The sequence below is a fragment of the Haemaphysalis longicornis genome, unplaced genomic scaffold, assembly GCF_048455015.1.
Source record: "Haemaphysalis longicornis isolate Haplotype H1 unplaced genomic scaffold, Haemaphysalis longicornis Haplotype H1 scaffold_6, whole genome shotgun sequence".
Taxonomy (NCBI): Eukaryota; Metazoa; Arthropoda; class Arachnida; order Ixodida; family Ixodidae; genus Haemaphysalis; species Haemaphysalis longicornis.
The window spans coordinates 41,169,507-41,190,901 of record NW_027526407.1 but is presented as its reverse complement, the minus strand read 5'-3'; the positions used below and the strand labels follow the sequence as shown (position 1 = coordinate 41,190,901).

Below are 21,395 nucleotides of genomic sequence, written 5' to 3'. Positions count from 1 at the left end.
TGGCGCCTTTCCGCCAGAAACACGTGCCTATTCCGACCGAACAGGGTTGCGATTCTTTGAGTTACTTCACATGGTGCGCGAGCGGCCGGATTTTTTTGCCGATGCACTAATGCCTGGAGATAAGAGAATCTGGCTAGTTGGTGCATTTTAAATAATAAGCAGCCACCGGGATGACAACCGACTAGAAAAATTCGAGGTCATCCAAGCCATAAAATGTAAATGACGACCGAAGCTGTGCGTGGGAGCGTCGGAGGTAAAGAAGGTATTTTTGGAATGCTCCGGTCATCCAGAATTCCGCCCCGCTCTGTGAACGCGTAAGTTCCTAGTGGTATCGGTGAGTTGCACACATAACAAAATATATTTTTAACACGAAAATGTTTTATGCTAGGATCCGCCAAGACCTGACTGACGTCATATCCATCACGGAAATGACATCGCCAGAAAAAGTTCCATTGACGCGGCTGCTACGGGAGTGGCCAAGCGCTTTTCCCACTGCGCTATGAGCTGATGCGGAGACAGCTGTATGAACGCGCCAAATATCCCTCCTATAACCTCCTCCATTTAGATGGTGCTGCCGTCTAGGAGAGAATAAGCGAAGTAGTGCATCACGATGGTAATGCGTGCCGACAGTTGGCGTCAGCTGAGCTCGTCGCAACGCAACTGTCCGCCGAACACTCCACGTAACAGAAACGCGGTGGTTGCACATTTTCCAAAGCGACGCGCCAGCAGGTCGACGCTCGCCAAGCACACCAACAAGACCGCCCCGCAAATCATGCTCTTTCGCTGCAGCTGACCGTGAGTTGACCAAACGGTTCGCAGGCAACCCGTTCGGTTTCGTTCGCATGGTTTTCGAGCGCGTGTGCTTTCATTGGGGTTTACGCAGGGCTCCGGCACGTGCAATCTCGTGTCTAATGTTGATGCGTCTGACGGTGTCATCACGACGAATTATAAATAGCGATGTGCAAGTTCATATCGATGCAGTGTAAACATCAAATGATGCGGTAAAGCCGCATTTTACTTTCGTGTTTTACCGATTCCTACGAAAGAGGGATGCAGTGCATTTTTTGTTTTAGTACCGTAAGGGCCCGTGATGGCCATTACATAGGGGTGAGGGAGGTGTAAAACAAAGAACACAATACAAAAGTACAGTTAGACGACGAGTGACTCCATAAGTATCTCGTTCATCTCTCTTTCTCGTTTCATTTTTTTTTAGCAGTGCACGCATGAAAGTCAAAACTGTCACAGAGGAATGTATAAGAGGCTAACAAAAGCACGGCGCATAAAAATTGTCAGTAGGTAGATGGCAATGGTTAGCCTACCTATTAAAATCGAGCATTCTCAAACACTATACATCCGAAAACTACACAAGACAACGGAAACTGCAAGCGAAAAATGCACTTTCTAAAATTTTTGAAACAATGTGTTTTCTGAAGCTTAAGTGACAACTGAAGCTTTGGTGACAAATGAATGCAACGCCGTCTGAAAGGACCGCGTTGAATTTTGTCGTACTCAAAGATCGACATGACCCCTTTAGCGTGGACTGTTCAAAAACTGTTTACCAACTGTTCTGTCGAGGCTAATGTTTACTAAGTAGGTATCAGCGATAAATTCTGTCGCTTGTTATTTCATATTTGGGTTTCGTAAGCGGCCACTTTGTTTGAACAAAAAACATTGCCGGGATTTCAGAACCATCTCAGCCACTGGATTTGGAAGTCGGTTCAGCGAGCACGGACTGGCTATTAGTGGAGTGGAAAAAGCCAAAAGTTCACAACGGTCCTTTAAGCGGTTACAATGTCACTTTCAAGAAAGGCGAAGGGGAAGTCCATGACACCACCACCACTCAACTGTCCTACAACATAACGGGACTGGCCGCTGGTACAACGTACGAGGTGTCCGTGTACGCATTCAACGACGGACGTGAGCATACAAAACGGGGGCCGGCAGCGACACTCAAGGCCTCCACGGTGTCGGAGAGTAAGTGTCTTCCTTCGGGTTATTGCACGCTATACCTAAACCTTTGACGATAAATTCAGGCCCATATTTTAATTTTCAAATATTTCCTACCAAAATTTTTAAACGCGCTTGGTTAATTTTAGCTCTGTTGATGTGTGGTTAAGGTTAAGTAATGCTTAAGGTGTGTTTGATTAGGATGACTTGTTGAGAGGAATTCGGTCTGAGTTTCCTAAGCTTGGGGTGCCTTAAATTATCAGGAGTGCTGAAAATATTTTGGAACATTCCCTAGTACATTATATGCTTCGTCGTTTAACAGATTTGTAGTTCGGACGTTACCTCCGGCGGCTTTCCCTTTATTCCCATCTCACCTGCGAGATAAAACACCGGCAAAACACGACAGAGGGTTTCGACTGTCACGTGAACTTCCCGTTTTTCCAACCCTACACGAATGTCCCTGTTCAGTGTTTTCTTTATAGCACTACAGTAACTTTCATCATCTCGGCTTTAATGTCTGAATAACCGCATATTCGATTGCAAAACCTGTTATTTTAAAATTGATCCATGATGGGCCTAATATTTCTGATGAAATATTGTTGATTGACGCTACCTTCAAAAACGCATGGTAATTTTGAAATTTTATATTTCCAACGGCTGTGATGTACATTTTGTGCTTCTGCTCCCAGTCGTGATTGAGCCATTGACAGGAACAACTTTGTCGTAATTCAACATAGCCTGGCTTCGATAATAGGCAACATATTTATTTGTGCGCAAGTACGTACTTTTGCACGTATACGGAAGTCACAAGAAAATCGTGGTCAACATGAATATTTGTGATTTGAAGAGAACGATTTCTCTTGTTACAAAGGCTTGCGGATGAGAAGCGTTTATCTTTCTTTAAAACTCTCGTTAGCAAAACAGCGGGTTTAGTGCGACATCCTGTTGCTAATGTATGATGAAGATGACCACGCAGGGGCACGCTAAAAAACCCTTAATGTTCTCTTACTTATGCTTGGAGCCTCAAAGTATTCCCTGTTTCATTCTTCGCGTCAGAACAAAAAGCGATAAATTTTAAGGCGATCGCCTTAAAAACTGTGGAGCCAGAAAATGGAAAAATCCAAATCCAGCAACGGTTCTGCGTCCTGTTTGTGTTGTATGCGACGTGCTTGTATAATTTTTGGTTGTTTCAATCCACGTTAGTCTTCTTAAATTGACGAATTAACTTTAAACAAAAACTCTACTGCATCAGGGGCCAAGCCAGTGCATCGCTGACGTGCATTGAAAAAGATCCCGCGAAAGCCAAACAACTTCACCAGAAACCGAAAGTCATGAAGTAATGTTTTATATTTGCTGTGTACAAGTGCGCACGAAATAAAACTCCCATTTTTCACTATTTCGTGTCTTGTAAAGGAAAATATAACACACAAAGACGAAGGGGACAAAGGCCGATTGGCAGTGGAACTTTCAAAACCCCGCCCTCTCAGTTCCTGTCGTCCTAGGGACATCCGTATCTGACATAGCGAAGGGTCGAGCTTTCCCCAACATCGAGTCGCTACGGAGACGTTGTGATCTATTGACGCTTTCCTACACTAAATTGCTTCCCAGATAAAGGGTGCACGATAACTTCGTTGTAAGGTCAAGTGCTATACACAATGTCTGTATGAAGAAAACACAATCATGGATACCTCTTTCTGTTTCAGCCACTTCAATGACAACAACCCTCCTAGCCATATTTATTCCAGTGATTATCCTGGGCTTTGCGGCGGCAGGGTTTTTTATTTACAAGAGATACCAAAAAAGAAACGGGTGAGCCCTAACAGTGCTTCTTTGTCTTTTGTGCAATTCTTTTGTTGATAGCGGCCGAGCTTGCCAAGAACCTTGCACACACGCGTTTTCAGTCATTAACGCAAAACAACCGTCTCATTACCGCGTCGGTTGAAAGCGCTCCCTTCTAAATGTAAATAAATTATCTGTTTGCGGATAGTAGCTTTTAATATCACCAACGTTTATTTTAACATGGTCTTTCTCTCGAACTTGTGTTCTTAACAATAACTAAAGAAACTGGCCCTAGAAGAACATGATAGCTGCGTGAAGCGGTCCCCCGAGAAAAACCCTGGTGTTTGCAAAAAAAATGAAAAATTATAGCGCATGCAGCCAGGGTTTGTGAATAGAATCCTGCACAAAATTTATTTATATGCCGCGCATTCTACCAAAGAAGGGTTAAAACCACGAACCTAGTCTTCGCTTTAATCCTGAAACAATACATACGGTGTTCAAAAGTAGTGGCTGTTTCATTTCTAGCCCTCGGTGTATTTCGAGTTAGTCTTCAACAAGCCATATTTGGTTTTTTATACGTCATGTACGCATAATAATTCTGTGAACATGGTCTAAACAGAAATGGTGGTCGCTCGTATATGCATTCAGACCTTCTATACTCCGAATATTCAGAGTTACGGCATTTAAAACAGCCTAAGGAACCGCTTGGGAGCAGTTCACGTTCATTACGAAATGTGAACGTCCTAGAGGAATGTTACTCTGAAAATGGAAGCACACGCCTCCTAAACACACTATTGCTGAACATGAGAGTGGCTGCTTTGCACGCAGAATCAAGGCTGGCTTCAAAGATAGACCAGCACCGGGCTGCTCGGAGCAGTGGTTGAGCTTATGGATGTTTGACCGCAGGGTACTCTGGTAAAATATAATTTCAGTGAAATATTAGAAAAAGCGGTAGTTTGCTTCCGTAGAACGATTCATAAAGATTGGGTTTCCCAGCATCTGCTTGTTAGAAATAATAGTTCTGTTCGCTTGTATAGTTTCATCTAACAGATTTTATTAATATTTCACATCTTCGGCTTTCAGAATACCCAGAAATATCGAAAGCCCAATATTCCAGAGTTTTTCTGTTATATCTCCAAAGTCCCCCAAAACCTATACGGTGCAGTCCTGTAACTTCGTTCTTTCACCAATTAAACTGGATTCGTGTTTTAGCAGTGGATAGCGGCCTCCATTTCAGTGCAACGCTGAATTATCCTCCTCTTTTCATTTATGGAAAGAACGAGCCATTCCCAATAGGTGTGCGCGCCCGGAAGAGTACATCTGCTTATTTAAAGCAAACACTTTTGGTTCTTAATATGCGTGCATGCTTCCATATTTCTTCAACACCAAACTCATAATATGTGAGTCACCCAGTGACTTGCAAAAGTTCGTAATAGGTTAAGCGTGAAATTTTAGACCAAATTGTCAATATTGAGCTTTTTGTTCACCCTCTCCAATACCGCACGTTTGACTTTGACTGGTGACTATGTCCTTGTTCAAACAACAAGGACGTTGGTAAATAATTCTTAAATATAAATATGCGAATATTCCTTAAGACAGACCAAATTTCCGAGTTTAGGATTCCAAAAAATATTTGTCTTCAAAATTGTGTTTTTTTGTTTCAGGGGCCATCAACCGCTCGTATCACGAGAAGGATGGGACAGCGCAGAGTGATTTGAAGCGAACACAGCTACCACACTTGCTGCTAACAGTAACACGTTTTTGCAATGTTCGTTGGTGGGTTCACCTGTATAATAATTAATCCACATTACACGTTACAATATTCTGCCGCCACGTTACAATATTCTGGTATGTGGTGACTTTGTAAATATACGAATACGAGAATAAATGAAGCATCATTTCTGTGACTGGATTTGTTTATTTCTATAAAAAGACATGCGTTACAAATTCGCTCATATACCGAGCATGTCCAGCGTATTGTGCATTGGGCTAGAACATCGGGTTGCTTCAAAAATAGCATGTTTGTTGCTCCTCTTGTTTCGCTTCAGACGTAAACATTTTGGACCTGGAAAAAATGCGGTTCTTCCAGAAGCCTTGAAATGTAAGGAGACTTTTGCTTAGGCTATGTTCTTTTTCGCATTAAGGCTAAATTCTTGCCTCTTTTGGGCAGCAAGTTTTCCCTCCTGTTAAGCTTTCGCAGGAAAATACTGCCCGGTCTATTTTAGATGCAGAGCATCTTATGGCGGCGGCCTGTCACTCGTCGTCGGTGCGCGCCGTCCGTCCGCACCCGCCAGCTGTGCGATAACGCGCGCTCGTACCATCCTCTCCCCCCCTCCACTCCACGGCGTCTGTGCGCTGTCGCGCTCCTCCCTCCGCGGCTCCACCCCCACCAGCTGTGATAAGCGCGCATGCGCGCGCCCTCTCTCATCCTCCTCTCTACTCCAGCTGCTAGAGCGCGCTCGGCCCTCCTCTCCCCTCCTCCTCTTCGCGTCGTCTTCGGGTTGGCGCGCTTCTCCCTCCGGGTGCGCGCTCTCTTAGTCGCTCTCTTAGGCGCTCTCTTAGTCTCATACATTCAAAGTACTCAAGCAATGTGTGATGATGATGGTAACCATTCGCAATTTAATACGGAATAACAACGTAACAACACCCAACACCGTAATACCGTAATTAACAACGCAATTAAGGCCGGTATAGCAACAAAGATGCTCTGCATCCTCACGATCCCCCTCGGGGAGGTGCGGGTAATTTTTTTACAACTGAAATCATCGGTGACACAGGGGGAAGGGGGGCGTCTGTGTTATTGATGCGAAATATAAAATCAAACCGGTGTACGACCCTTAGGCGTGGCTTAAAGAGCGTCCGGTTCGCCTAAATTGCCCGTAGCCCTACACTACAGGGTGCATTAGAACCCAGGTGCAGTTCCTTGCAATGAAATCGACTGCCAGCACTATCGGCGCCATGCGAAGTGCGAAGAACCAGGGGTGCTGGAGGGGCGCACACTCGAGCTTTCGAGCTGTTAGCGCGCGGAGCAAGCCGCGGGGATGGCTCCAGGATGCCGCCGACCGACAGCCAGGCTTCGTTCGCTGAGCGTCACGCAAAAGTTTAATGCGAAGTTCTTAAGTACCGATTCTGCGAAAAATGATCGTTTTTGTTGCTGCTGCCACTTTAAAACGAAAGCCTTAAAGGAACAGACAACCGATTTTTGTCGAGTATACATTCTCTATCTCAAATGAAAAGCACCACTTACAACAAGTTCACCCGAAACGATTTCGCTGATAGTGCCCTAGAACTATTTAATTTGGAAGTTTTAGATCTACAACCCGTACTTGTCCTGCCAAAACTGCCATGATTTGGAGTGGAGCGGTTACACATTTTCGCATGTATGCGCCATAAAAAACGCTATTTAAAAGTTTTCTCCAGCTATAAACGATGAATTGCAGGCTTTCTGACTTTTTTATGCATTTTTTAATCAGGCATTGCAAGTACTTTTTTCGCGTTATAAATAGCCGCGACGGCAACAGACAATCCAGGTTTCCTAAACCGAAACTGAGCTGTTCGTTTCATGCGATTAAGGTTTCGCGGCGCTCTTCGAAACAATAAACACAAGATAACAATCTCAACCTACACCAGTACTTGTGCCATAAGGTTTTGCAATAGGTGATTAGACATTTAAGTAGCTGACTACATGACGCCACTTTTCATACTTGAGGATCTTTAGTGTCAAATTAAAGTTGTTTCTCCCAATTCGTTTAGAATTTTTTTGTGGTTACCCCAGTATATAAAACGCTGGCTTTCATATGACCTACAGGGCATGCACTATACAAAAGTTGGTTGTCTGTCCCTTTAAGTGCCCCATGTTGGGATAAAGCATCGCTGGTGTTCTTTTCCTGTCAAGAAAACAACCGCGGCTGTAGGGGGTAAGTGAAAACCCGTTTGGTACCATTGCATTTAAACCCGGTTTTCCTTAGTACAAGTCAATGAACTACCCCTTCACTATCTCAGCAAGTTGTTAGCGGCGACAAAACGTTCTTCCTGTCTTTGTGTGCAATGCACAACTGCGGTATTTGCCAGGAATCGGCAACTCTGAGCAGATAATGCGCCCGCTTCAAATATGCACACAGCTCTGAATTTGAAAAGTGAAAATTGCTGCATTTTGCACTAGTGGTGCAAGGCTAGAGAAACAGCAGAGCTGGCGGCCCCTCTCCCTTGGTCGGCGACCCGGCTGTTGCACCTCACAGTTATTTCCGAACTTGCCGCTGAAAGTTTCCCTTGACTGGCAGGCCCGGATCATTTTGTCCGTAGGTCTTCACATCTCCCCCAAACCGTACCGTGCGAGCATGCGCTAGAACAAGCGGCCATGTCCAAAGGCAACGCCCGCGCTACGAATCAAGCGGAAATTTTGCGCGGCCGCATTGCGGTATTTGTTGTGATGGGATTGTAAGGCTTGTGGAAGGGCCGCATGGCGGACAGGCACGCGGAACCCCCTCGCCCAACGAAGTCCATTTTTCGGGAGCAGGCTGCGTTGGCGACCTGCCAGAATGGCTGCATCTGTTGGACGCGTGCGTCTGCTTGCCGGAGTTTTGACGGATGGCTTATTTTAGCTGCAGTGATGTGCATCTTCTTGGATGACTCATAGCTTTTGTAGGCTGTAATAAGGACAGTTTCCATGGAGTAAAGAAAAAAATGTAGCTTAATCGGATAGACGTCCATTTTATAACGTGAGCGACCCAGGTTCGATTGAGACCATGGGAAGCGATTGGGTGCACACGTTTTTGTTTCCTACCGCTGCTAACCCGTAGCCCTCGCGCCGGTGGAATAGTTCAGTGGTTACGTTGCCGGTTTCACGGCGTAAAGGTCCCTGGTCACAGCGTTTACTTGGGGCTTCGCGGTCCTATTTGATACCATGGGCGGAGAAAACTTGTCCGAAACAGCTCTGCTGTTGAAAGTTGTAGAATTTCGCGTATCACCAGAGCCTAATTGCTCACAAGTAGAACAGGTTCACACCAGCTGTGCAGAACGATTACTCAAAAAAGGCTGTGGCGTGCCCCAGTCAGCAATATTTTGTAGCAGACCACAACCAACGACGCACGCCTTTGGCGGCGACTACAAACGCAGGCATGCTACCACAAAACAATTATTCACAAAATGTCACCAACCATATACCCCTACGAATGCCCATCCTGTAAAACCCCCAACACCACATTCCACCTTGTCTGGGCTTGGCCCTACTACACAAACGCGATCCATTCCCCCTCCCTGGAGTAGTGGGAGTGCGAGCAGACCAGCTGCTTGCTAGAGACGCAGGTTAATCTCGTCTCTGAGGCAAGCGCAGCTGCCACTCCTCGAGGCTATCCGGACTAGGAAGGCCATTCACAACAGCATACAGTCAAACCTCGATATATCGAACACGGGTATATCGAATTATTGCCTATATCGAACACTTTCTATATCACGCGGGAAATCACATGCATTTTTAATTTTTTATTTCGAACTGGGACGGACATGAAATGGGTATATCGAACTCCGCCACCACAGACTGGCCAGGCCGCTCGCGCTCTGTTGACAGGCGGCGGGCTATCCCGCAGCACCCTCGAGGATAGTGGCGGCGCGATGGGCGTTCCCGACTGCTGCGCATTGGTTGCACCGAAGCTGAATTAGACGGTGCAAAAGAAGAATGCGAGCTTGAAGAAACCTGGGCCAGCTGGAGCGCTTTGTTGGGGCTGAGCCACGAAGCATGTGCATAGATGACTTAGTTGGCGGTGACGACAGCACCGGTACGACGGCGGAGTTCACGGGTGTGGAGATCCTAGCGGAGGTTACCACTGAGCGCACAAACGAAGGCGCTGCCGAGGTTGTACCCGCAAGCGCCGGTAGTGCCCCGCTCCCGACTACGACCGAGGCTTCAGCGGTTGTGGCCCTACCGCACCGCTACTGCAGCGCTATAAAAGGCACCGGCATGTCGCTTGCGGAACGTTTGGACTACGTTGAGGAAGTCGTGTATAACACACCAGGCTACCCTGCTGCAGTACTTTAAGCCAAAAGAATAAATACTTCGAATCACCAAGTCAGTATTTACTGCACAATTCGTTCATTTATTGATTTGTACCAGTTTATGGCGCGTTTTCTACGTGATTATATATATCGAATTCTGGTTATATCGAACTATTTCGTGGGCACCGTGCTGTTCGATATATCGAGGTTTCACTGTATTCCGCTCCAATAAACGTTACTCCCCTTCTCAACTCTCTTTCTGCTTATTTCTTCTTTCTTACTCTCACTATCCCCACTTCCTCTGCTTCTCATGCCATTGTCTTCTCCATTCTTCTTCTTCTTCTTCTTCTTCTTCCTTCCTCTCGCCTTCCATCTCTCCAATCTCTTCCTATCAGTCCCCTTCTCCTTCCTTCACATATAACCATTTTCTCACCATCATTACTATCTTTCCTTTCTTTACTCTCCCTTTCCATAATCTTTTTTTCTTTAGCATTTCTCACTATTTCCGTACATTTGGCTTACCTTCCAACTTCTTTCCTCTCAGTACCGCACAACCTTCGGGTACACTTTTTTCATTTGTTTTCTCCGCCGGCTATCCCCGCGCGATATCGCTTCTCCTCATTTGCTTCCAACTACTCCGCTAAACCCATACTAACCCTTCCCTTGTTTCATTTTCACCATAATGCAGTGTTTGAGTTCCACCTGTGCGTAGTCCTTTCACTGATATCCTCATCAACCACACCGTTTCTCCTCCTTTCTCCTGATGTTCACCCATTCTACCCATTTTCTATCCACTTCTCTGTAACCTGCCCTTAATTTCCCCCTGTCTACGATCTTCGCGCGTGTCTCTTTCCTCTTCCAGATGCGATCCCTGTTTCAATTTGGTCACCTTCCATCCTCTATATCTACCCAACTCTAATGCCAACCAGCTTACTACGCCTTACTGCTACACGCCTGCACTACCCCTGCGCTACTAAACACCCCTGCACCACCACGGGACCAACACGGATGACGCTCAGTTGTGACCGTTAGATCTTTATCTGCATGTATAAACTTGCTTGTTCGTGACCTACCAGCGCTCAACACTTGGTTCACTCATTTTTTATAAAACCCATCACGGACCAACGAATTAGCAATAGATCAGTGGCCCACCACCGAGTGACATAACCAGTAACACTACTGGATTATTCTGGTGACAGAGGAACGCCCGGTGGGACGGACGCACCTACAGATGGACCGACTGAACGACAGCCAGACAAAGCATCTTCGTGTTCATGTAGCCTTAGATAGTCTACCGATTCTCAAAGAAATGTGGTTCCTGGCAAACATCGACACCTGACTCTTCCGCCACCAGGATGGAAAATTTCGAACAGCCCAGCACTCTTGCTGTGAGCGGGTTGTTACAGATGGACGAATTTCTACTGATGTAGTAGTTACATTTCGCAAACTTTTTTCCTGCTGACTGTACTTGATAAATCGTTAAAAAGTGCGAAGTGCTGAAACCGCCCTTCCATCCTGCCAAACGTTCTCGCCCCTGCAAGGTATTGCATTGCGGGTAATTCCACAGCAAGTTCTTCAGAGAAGGGACGCGTCTTGCTCACTTTCTCTCTTCCTAGCGAGAAACTAAAGACACATTGATAGCACACATCATGGCGTAACGTGCGCTCTGGCCTATCTCCGCTTGGAAACGACGTCACCACAGCCGAGAAATGAAGGGTATATAACGTTCCGCTGGCAGCGTTCGCACAAGCGATATTCCGAGACCTTGACTCTCATTACGTTTGTACCATGGGTGCGTCCGTCAAGTACGCAGCGACCCTAGTCGTGCTGGCGTTGGCGAGTCTTGGAGCACAAGCAGCAAATTTGGTAAGACTGCTTTTTTCAGAGTTTTCTACCTAAATTTCCACGTAAAGTGCTCCAAAAAACGTTTTTGATGGATGGAAATTTTATTTGAAAGAAATTGAAAAGTTTTTTTATAAATTAAATAAACTTTTATGCCTGTTCTTTACGGAGACTGCTCATGTCTACGTGTGCCGAAGAATTTTGAGGAATATTCGTGGGTATACGTACCAAAGTCATTTTTTGACAAATGGCATCAGGCGGAATTTCTCAACGGAATTCATCAATGCATATTTACACTGAACACAAGTATTTTTTCTGTCTCTTTTATCACCTGAATTTCGCGTCCTGAACAAAATAATGGGCCAGAAATAAATGTCGACTATCGAAAACTGGGATAAAACGCTCGTTTCTTTCGAAGACATCCTGCCTATATAGTTGCCTCTTGTTTTTACCTAAATGTACTAGCTTAATGAAAGCGACGAACGAAGTCTCTACTTTCTAATTCTTCTGCACTGCCACTCGTGGCTCACATAACTTCATTCGTCGCGTGACATGTTTATGAAACAGAGTTTTCTTTAAAAACTTGCCTCAGGATATTTAACTGTCTTTTGAAGCTTCCATGAGGGGCACCTGCTGTTCTCTTCACTTGGGACATTAAGAGCAACTGAACACCAAGGCTTCGCCTGTGGAGTTACTTAAAGTAATGCACATGTTGAGCGTCGTAACGAAGCTTTAGTTGAGTTTAATTTGAGTTTAACTCTAAAATATGTGCGCTATGGAGACTTGGGTAAAGTAGTGTAAAAGGATCCAAAGTTGAGCCGTAATAAATACCACCCAAAGATTATAACGATTATAACGACGAAAAATAATGAACAACAAGCAGGCCAAAATTAGTTGTTGGGTGAAATAACACAAAAACAACGGCTAATCACCATGCCGAAGCACCCAGTAATTCAAGTACACTCAATCTTAAGGTAGAAGAATTTTTTTACATACTAAAAGCTGCAAGTTTGTTTAAAATATGGTGTTTTGTAAAATATCAAATATCCGTGCGTGGTTGTGTTTGAATGGTAATGTTTGAACGTTTGAATGGTAGCACAATGTTATTCTCCACAAATTCTTAGCTAACAATGCTGAGCGTAAAATGCGACCCTACATGGCTATTTTGTTAGCGGGTTATTTGTTTTTTTTTTCCAAAACCAATTGAGCAAATTATATTATGACGTCCCAATTTAAGCGCGGGAAAGCAGCTTGTGAGCCTACCTACGTTCTTCTGGCTTGTGTTTTGTAAAAGTAACTTTAGTGGTGTTGCTGTTTAAATTCTGACTAAGCCTTTTTTTCTGGTGCGAAAAGCCATGTGTAAGATTCACAGTACTTCAAGTGTTTTTCAGCATTCTTCCTTTTGTGGCGAAATTTCATCCACAATTGACACCAAGAAACCCGGAAAGCTTTTCCACCGATTTCATCTGGTCGAACTGTAGCGTGTTTAGCTACAGTTCGTGGTCTTGAACTTAATTATTTGGTCTTAAATGGTCTTGAACTTAGTTATTTTATTCCAGTAGGCAAAAACCTGGACTTAGAAACAAAATACGCAACACTTGACCTTACTTCAAGCCCCAAACATGGCTGTTTTGAGGTAGCTAAAGCAGGTAGGAGTAACTTCCTTAAACGAAATTGCACCATCGTTTTCAACTGCGTGGAGGGTAAGCACCGTTTACTATATAGATAGCTATCATTTAGAAACTGCTTAGCTCACGAAGTTTTTAAATATTGTTCTCTAAAAACAAACTTTAAGCTCTTGGTTGGTGCGAATGAAAAGGAGATGAATATAAAGAGATAATGAAACATAAGAATAAATTAAATAAAACGTTGCCTGTTCGGCCATTCAGAGCACTTGCAGTTCTAAGAATACGAGTTTCAAAATCTAATATTTATTTTTACACGTTGCATCCCCCCTTTTCGACCTCACACAAAGCAGGGAAGTGTACCTCACTGCGTGCAATCCAAAGATTGCTACGTACTGCTTTCAATTCCGAAAACATTTTAACTTCGCAGGGCCATCTGGAAGATGGGCAGTCCAGAATTTACAAGAGGGAAGTCTTCGACAGTTCTCACGAGTGTAAGTTGTTTCGCGAACATTGTTAATTTAAAGAACCGCACTGTCCACCTGAAGCTACAAATCGCAGACAATACATACGTAACTTTTGCTTCAGCGGACCAGGAACTAGGTGTCCGCCGTTAAATAACGGGAACATGATGGCGGAGTGAAATTGATTAGCTTTGCAGTGGAGAGATTGTTTTTGCGGAGGGAAGTTTGATATCCACCAGATTGTTTTCCGCCCCACAAACCTATAAGAAAGCGGGGAGAATATATTCGGTTTGGACATGATACATTTCCGATAGCAGCTAGTAGCTTGTTAAGTAGTCAGCAATCTGTTATGCCCTATTGTATGACTGAAGTACAGGGAGCTAATACTCCGAAATACAAACAGGAGGAGGCGGCAATTTATCACTACCTCTTGCAAAACTACACTTACACCTCCCCATCTAAGGTACCAGCAAACAGATTTGAAGGCTCTTCACAAACGATGCCGGTGATAAGAGTGGCCAGGTAGATAATATCGCGGTACTCTGCCCATTTTGAGCCCGCTTTACTTACTGAACATTTTTTAGTGTGAGCTACATTGGCCGAGATTGCGCATGGCTCATGGAGAGCCGTGCTGCGCATGCGCGAGGAGTAGTGGTGTCTCACAGCGCACACCTGGCGCGCCGGAGCGGCCGCCGCCGCGACTGGACTCGACTGGACTGAGCTTGATTGAAATGGACTGGATGGGATTGTATTGTATTGAATTGTATTGGATTGCAAATCGTTTTAGCAGCAGTAAGTATGGTAATTAGCTAATCCTAGACAACCAGAAAATCTAACAATAATCAGTTGAACCTTAGCTCACGCTACGTATATCCTGGCATAGCCGAGCTAAGCCACTGCTAATTTTTTTATGCGTGTTACCGCACTGACGCATTTTTGCTTCCTTATAGCGTTACAGATCTCCCGACTGGAGGCGACTGCTCGGGGAGGCAACCGAGCCCGAGTGAGATGGGACAACGCGACTGGCCCAGTCAGTGGTTACGAGATCACGGTTTGTGCAGTGCGCCAGCCTCCACAATGCCACAATGAGAAGAGCCAGAAGAACGATATTAACCTCGTATACCTCGAGTCTGGCACAACCTATGAAGTCGATGTTAGGGCCTACCTGAAGACAGGAGGAGACAAGTTTAACGGCAGAACTGAACGGACCCGCTTCACAACGGCAACCCGTAAGAAACAAGATATTATTTACTTCTTTGCGCAGGATGATGAGGTGATCATTTTTTTTTCTGTTCTTAGTTTTGTTAAGTACTTGCGATTCTAAGTTTGTCTGGAGCAAACGCACTGGCCTTTTTAAGACAAAGGAAACGTGTCCAAAATTCAGGACACGTTTTTGCCGGAATTTCAGAATATTGTTAGGGCATAAAACTGGTATAGATAAAATATTGGCAAACTTCAATTAAAATAATGCAACCGTGCTCAATAGGTGGATATAATGCCCTAACGTTCCAGTTAAAACCTACTGGCCAAGGGCATTATTGGAGACATGTAGGCCATCGCGGAGGTTCGATCACTTTTTAATTGTTGGTTCATTGTGGAACACACCCGTGCCATACCCAAACCAATGTATCGAAACAGCGAATTTGTTCAGTTGCCGTGTCACACAGAGGGTAGCTCCTTTCAGACCGCAGATATGACTGACAGATAACTTCCTCTCAGATTTAGTTCCCTCCATTTATGAAAAATATAGGTTAATATAAAATTAGTTGCAGTTAAAGCCATTGCACATGTTTCAATGATTTCAAGATTAGTTAAACGGAGGAGTTGGACTAATAAATCAGGTTAGCACACTTACTAATCCTAAAGGTGGTTCGAGAGATGTATGATTTTTGGCCAGCATTAGGGGGTGGTATTATCCTTGAAGTTCTGCCTATTTGAACGTGCCGTGGGGTTAAAGCTCGCGAAACTTTGCAACTCCACTGATCCCATGCGTTCTGCCAGTAGCATTCCCGCTCTTTTTTTTAAGATACTTACACACTGAATAAAAAATGGTAACGTATCAGGGCTGCTGGAACATCACGTTAACAAAAAAGAAAAAGCAACGGCCCACACCTAAAAACCGAGAGAGGGGCGGCAGGGAGGGGGGTGGGGCAGTACCACGTGTGTGTGTACTCCCCTTAGTCCAACGGGGCCTATAAGTCTGTCCCCCAGATACTTTTACAGCCGAGGATATCCGACCCCAAAATCTGTTAATCAAAGCCATTGTGTTGTAGCCAAGGGAGTAATTGTGTGTTTACCACTGTGCCACGCTTTGTTATCACAGAGTTTGTAATTGCCACAATTGCGAACATTTTTTTATTGGAGTTGTGTCAGACATGCACAAACGAAACATTGATAACCATAGAGAAAAACGTGCATTGTAGGTGCTGGGACTTTACACGGGCTACCAAAAAATAACTTGTTTTCTATTTGTTAACAAATAACAGTAGATAACACCGCTTTCTACCAAACGAAGCATGTCTTGCTGAATAATACGAGGTCCGTCGTTGTAGGTTTCTCAGGGCACTCCGTAAACTTTTTTACCTGCCTAAAGAAACATTTTTCATTTCAAGAGAAGGTTGCTTAGTTTTTATAAATAAATATAAAACAAGAAGGGCCCCAGCACAGACCCCTGTGGTACTCTGCCGTTTATGGGAAAGATACAGAAAATGCAATCTGAAATTTTGACGTTTGGGGGCCGTACGACAAGTAATTACTAAAATAACTGCTTATATGCTAATTGCTTACTGATTTTTTTCTTCCCTACAAGTTCCATCCGTGAACGAGCTTCAGGCTCGCCCAACCGGGCCAACAACCGTGGAAGTACAGTGGGCACCGACGCAAGAGCCCGTCTTTCACTACGACGTCGAAGCATGCCCCGCTGACGGTGGAGCGTGCGTACTTGCCAAGACTCAAAATACCACAATAGGCTTCGAAGATTTAACGCCCGCGACGACATACACCATCCGCGTGCGGAGTGCCACACAAGAAGATGAAGAACTCGCCTTCGGCCCTCGCAGTAAAATCTCGGCCACCACGGAACCCCTGCGTAAGTCTAACCCCCCCGGTTGACGTTTTGTCGCTACGCAAGGCAAATGGGATTTAGTGCCAAAAAAATTAAAAAATTGGGTTCATTTCACAAAGCTATACTTTGTATGGGTCGCAAATTATTAGGCGTAATACAAAAGAAACACGAAGCTTCTGTCACTAAGAATCACTCGGCTTTTATGTTTCCAGCGGCCCAATGCAGGACAAATTTCTTCGGTGCCAGTGTAAGATCGCTGCGCATTCCGCGGCTTTAAGGAGAACAAACGTTTAAAGTCAAGAAAAAAGGCCTTGATCTTTGAGTATAGTACTGCACTTCGAAATGTAAAGGGACTTCCACAAAACCAGCTCTTCACCGCTATAGCTATCTGTAATTGCCATGTAGGCCGTTCTGTTATTTTTTAAATGCAGAGCATTTCAGTAACTCACGATGTCACCCGCGTTGACGTCCGTAGTTAGCACCCTCGTTGTCCCTACTATATAAAAAAAATACTATCCGGTTCCCGGTTTCGATCCCTCGACCCTGCGGGCGGAACGCAATGTACATGGTGCTCGACCCACTGCGCCACAAAGCCGACACAGAATGGGACGCTACGAACGCGCCTTATATCGTTGACTCATTCAAATTACTGCTGACGAGCGCTCTCTCGTCAGCAGTTGCCACAAGTGCAACAACATTAACGTAACGCAAACTACTTAACGTCGCGCGCCCCCGGAAATGATCTGCATTTGATCGTGCCCCTCACGAGGGGAATGTTTCACTGCGTCTTCTCTCGGTCGCGGGACCCGTGGCGCCATCTGGCGGAGGCGCGACACCTCTTGTAGCACTTTGAAAAGATGCGGCGCCATCCAGCTGTGTGTGTGCGTGCCGCACAAATGGCGAGTGCATTGGCTGTCCACAGAGCAAAGCATTCTTTTGCTCTTTTTTTTCAATTTCGCATTTCTTCTTCTCATTCTTTACCACGGGGATCACTATAAACAGAGACCGATACGAAATAAGTCAGACATTTTCAAATGGATGCTCAAATCGATCCCGAGCTACTTGTTCTGAACAATCTCAATTAAAAAAGAATGAACAGACGATCAAAGTACGAACATTTACCCCTATCAGTAAACACACCTGCGTGTGTCTAAAGCACCGTGTGTTTGCCAATTGTACAGACAGCAAAATTGTTAACTGCAACAATAAACGAGGTGCCACTGTATGCCTAGAGCGGCAGCTTTCCATACCGCCCTAGTTAATCAGCGAGGTGGTGCGCATGCGCTGAAGCTGCCGAGTGCAGAAAGTCAGCCTGGCGAGCACCGATTATCACGTGCCCAAGATGTGCCGTTGGCTATCGTAACCGGCGGCTCCGTGCGTAGGCTGACACCAGCTTTTTCGTTATTGTTAACACTTTGGCGACTGTACATAACCCTTCCCTGAACACGCAAAAATCCCGAAAACTAACTGCCGACCGCACGTGAGAAGGAAGCATAACTTTTTAGGAACCTCCTGCTTATGCCCTTTGTCTCTTTTCTTCTTTATAACAGCTCCGCTATCCGGCGTGTCGGTCAGAGCAACCTGCGACAGCTTCATTGTGGCCTCCTGGAACTACTCCGTCGAAGGCATCACAGGCTTCGAGCTCAACCTTTGCACTGACGGCCTTGAGTGCGTGACGAGGAGTGTCGACAAGTCTGACCGGGAACACAGCTTCACAGTGGATCCGGTGATGCGCCATTACGCGCTGTCTCTGGAGGCCTATCTATGGAGGGGGAACTCCAAACACGGAAGCCCTGTTGAGAACGTGTCAATCACTTCATTCCCCGAAGGTAAGGCAGTCGTCCTAGTCCAATAATTATCGTAATTTTTTCTCAGAGACAGAAATTACTAATATTGTTCACAGAGAAAGTATACCGTATTGTTCAGTAACTATAATAGCGTTCACCAGACTCACACAATTCAAGTACGTCATGTTCACGTTCCGAACATAGCTAAAGCTTTTATTTAACAATGATTTTGGCACCATTCCGCTGATTGTGTTCGGTGATGCAGCATCCTGTATTTGGACTCATGAAGTACCCTACATGGGTGGTTACAGCACAAATCACGTCCATCCGGAGACAGAGATATTACCTTCCGCGGTGGTTCAGTGGATGAGGCGTTGCGCTGCTAAGCCCAAGGACCCGGGTTCGATTCCCGGCAGTGGCGCCAGCGTCGCTGGTGGAGGCGAGAAACAAAAACACCTGTTCATTCGGGATTTCGGCACACGTCAAATATCTCCAGGTGGTAAAAACTATTCGAGAACCCTACACTACAGCGCGCCTCATCGCTTGTCGCGTCGGCGCGTTAGAACCTCATATTCAGTCGAGACAGAGATAGTACGCAGGCTGCAGAACACTCAAGACTCGTCTTTCATGATGTGCCTGGCAAAATGTTCATCAACCCGGTGTTACACGAATGTTCAAGCACTCGAAGACGTCTAACCTCTCGCTTCGACTCTAGTGCGACCTGGAATTTTACGGTGGCTGCTTGCGGGGCCCCATCTCACCTGACATAAAGAATGCACTGTGAAAAGGTTTTATAAGTGGTTTCAAGTGCAAGTACTAAATGTAGAGTGACTGCAGTGCACCACATAGACATTGATTTTCGCTGATTGCTTTTAGACCGGGCCCAAATGTGAAGGTGTGCGTACTGCATTTCCTTCCTTCAGGCGCAGCGTAAATTTTGGTCCTTGCTCCGCAGACAGTCGAATATGAGCCGAGCGCCCATGTCCTCTCTGCCTCATTCGAAGCAGTTGTGGTGAAGGAAAAATGTGTGTACTTCTGCTCCTCAGAGTATGAGCAGTGTGGTTTTTGTGTGTGTTTTTTTTGTTGCAGCCAGACAGAAACCGATAAAGGTAGCTAAACAGTGATTCGCATAAAACCCCTCCAGTGTTTATGCGTGGCGAAAAATGGCATGTTGAGCGAAAGGCAGCGCGAGCCTTCTTAGCGAGCCTGTCTACTTTTATTTGCTGCGGCCCGTTTTATCGCGGATTCCCCAGGTCCCCAGGTGGTCAAAATTAATCCGGAGCCCTCCACTACGACGCGCGTCATCACCCGTATAGCGTAGGCGCGTTAAACCGCATCATCAATCAATCAACACACGCACAGGTCATGATCACGGCGCGAGTGATTGATTCCCCGTCGAGAGAGATAAGGTTATCGCTCAGCTAGAAGTGTTTGCCCGGCTGACGCTCCGGTCGCGCTGAGCGCGTCGCCGGGAGGGCAGCGGACCGTCAAGAACAGTCAGCTAAAGATCTCCAATGTTGCGCTCTACACTTCTCATACCACCGGTGTTACGGTTAGCGATAGTCTCAGGTAGACATTTTTACCTACTCAGTACCATAATACTGGTACCCTACTCTACGTATGAGTTTAATGCAACCGCCCAAAGCATAATGACAGGTGAAACATCAAATATAAGAAACGGAGTAAGTTTTCTCAGTTCGCACTGTACATGCATCGTGACCGTTTTTGGCGTTGACCCTGTACCTCTTGAAGTCACCTGCATGAACGACTTATCTATGATCTGCAACGTTGAGCATATCAAAAAAGGTTACGTGCTGCCTGAGGAAGATGCTTGAGTTGTTAATTTGATGATCGTCAGGCGAGTAATTGCTGAACATTGTTTTTTTTTTTTTCAGTTTCTACGGTGGACACGTTTAACGCTGAAGTAATCTCAGCGAATGAAGTCAAGGCGACCTGGGCGTCTCCGCCTGACAGCGACGTAACTCTCCGGCTGTGCATTGTTGACGCACCCCAAGAAAATTGCCTGAAACACGTTGCCGAGGGCTCGGCGCAAAGTCATACCTTTAGTGGCCTGTCCCCAAACACTAAGTACAGCGTACAGGCCAGCGGGAGCGTCACCATAGGAGGGATCACTTGCGTGGGACGGGAGGCTGTTCGGGAAGTGACGACATCAGCCTGAGGTGTGTGAAAGAGCGCCGGTGTGGAAAGGGTGGCCTTTGCGGCAGATATAGTGGCTCATCATTGAACTGAATTCGTTCAAATACATAAATCCATCTACCATATGTTCGATCGGATACATCAAGTAGATTTCAAAGCAAAGAAGCCCCTTTTATAGCATCTGAAAAATGAAGCAGCAATTCCCACGACTATGGATTGATGACATTCGTAATACCGAAGTTCTGGATGTGCTTCATCGGAGTCATGCATCAATTGTAATTTTGCGCTGTACATTATTCATGGAATAAACTGAGTTGTTTCTGTTTTCACTGTGTAGCAATATCTTCAGAAAATGCGATGGTGTGGAAACGCCTGTCGCCGAAACGAGTTCATTTTAATGACAGAAGAGTTCGTAGTTGCGTGTACGCAGGATTATACGTGGTTATAACATGTGAACGAAAACGTACATGCCGATATTGTGCCTCGGGAGGCATAATTAGTAAATTCAATGATTGCGGAATAATGCGCACTCTCAGAGCTCAAGGGCCCTTCTGTATATAAATATATGTCGAGAACGTTATAGCAACAGCACTCACGGACGAAGATGACAGCACAAAACACGGGCGAAGATTCGGTGCGTCAAGTACGGTTTGCCAAGTCTTTTGTGCCTGACAAAAATAGGAGGAAGTACTGATTGACGCTGGATCTTCTGCATGATTGTGCACTCTTTCCATATGCT

At 45.5% G+C, this 21,395-nt stretch overlaps 2 protein-coding genes across 2 annotated transcripts in view; both read left to right on the top strand.

The window, feature by feature from the left end:
- LOC144142509 (fibronectin-like) overlaps positions 1–5,633 on the top strand; it is a 52,206-nt gene extending 46,573 nt beyond the window's left edge. Inside the window, exons 15-17 of the mRNA XM_077674066.1 lie at positions 1,687–1,974; positions 3,651–3,756; positions 5,391–5,633. Of these exons, the coding sequence (XP_077530192.1) occupies positions 1,687–1,974; positions 3,651–3,756; positions 5,391–5,439 (443 nt within the window). The 3' untranslated portion in view covers positions 5,440–5,633. The remainder of the gene's footprint in view (positions 1–1,686; positions 1,975–3,650; positions 3,757–5,390) is intronic.
- Positions 5,634–11,434: 5,801 nt separating this feature from the next.
- LOC144142508 (fibronectin-like) lies at positions 11,435–20,985 on the top strand. The gene is made up of 6 exons (XM_077674065.1): positions 11,435–11,583; positions 13,615–13,678; positions 14,599–14,877; positions 16,458–16,736; positions 18,263–18,541; positions 20,395–20,985. The coding sequence occupies exons 1-6, from the start codon at positions 11,506–11,508 to the stop codon at positions 20,676–20,678; spliced, it is 1,263 nt and encodes a 420-aa protein (XP_077530191.1). The 5' UTR covers positions 11,435–11,505; the 3' UTR covers positions 20,679–20,985.
- The last annotated feature ends 410 nt before the right edge of the window (positions 20,986–21,395 follow it).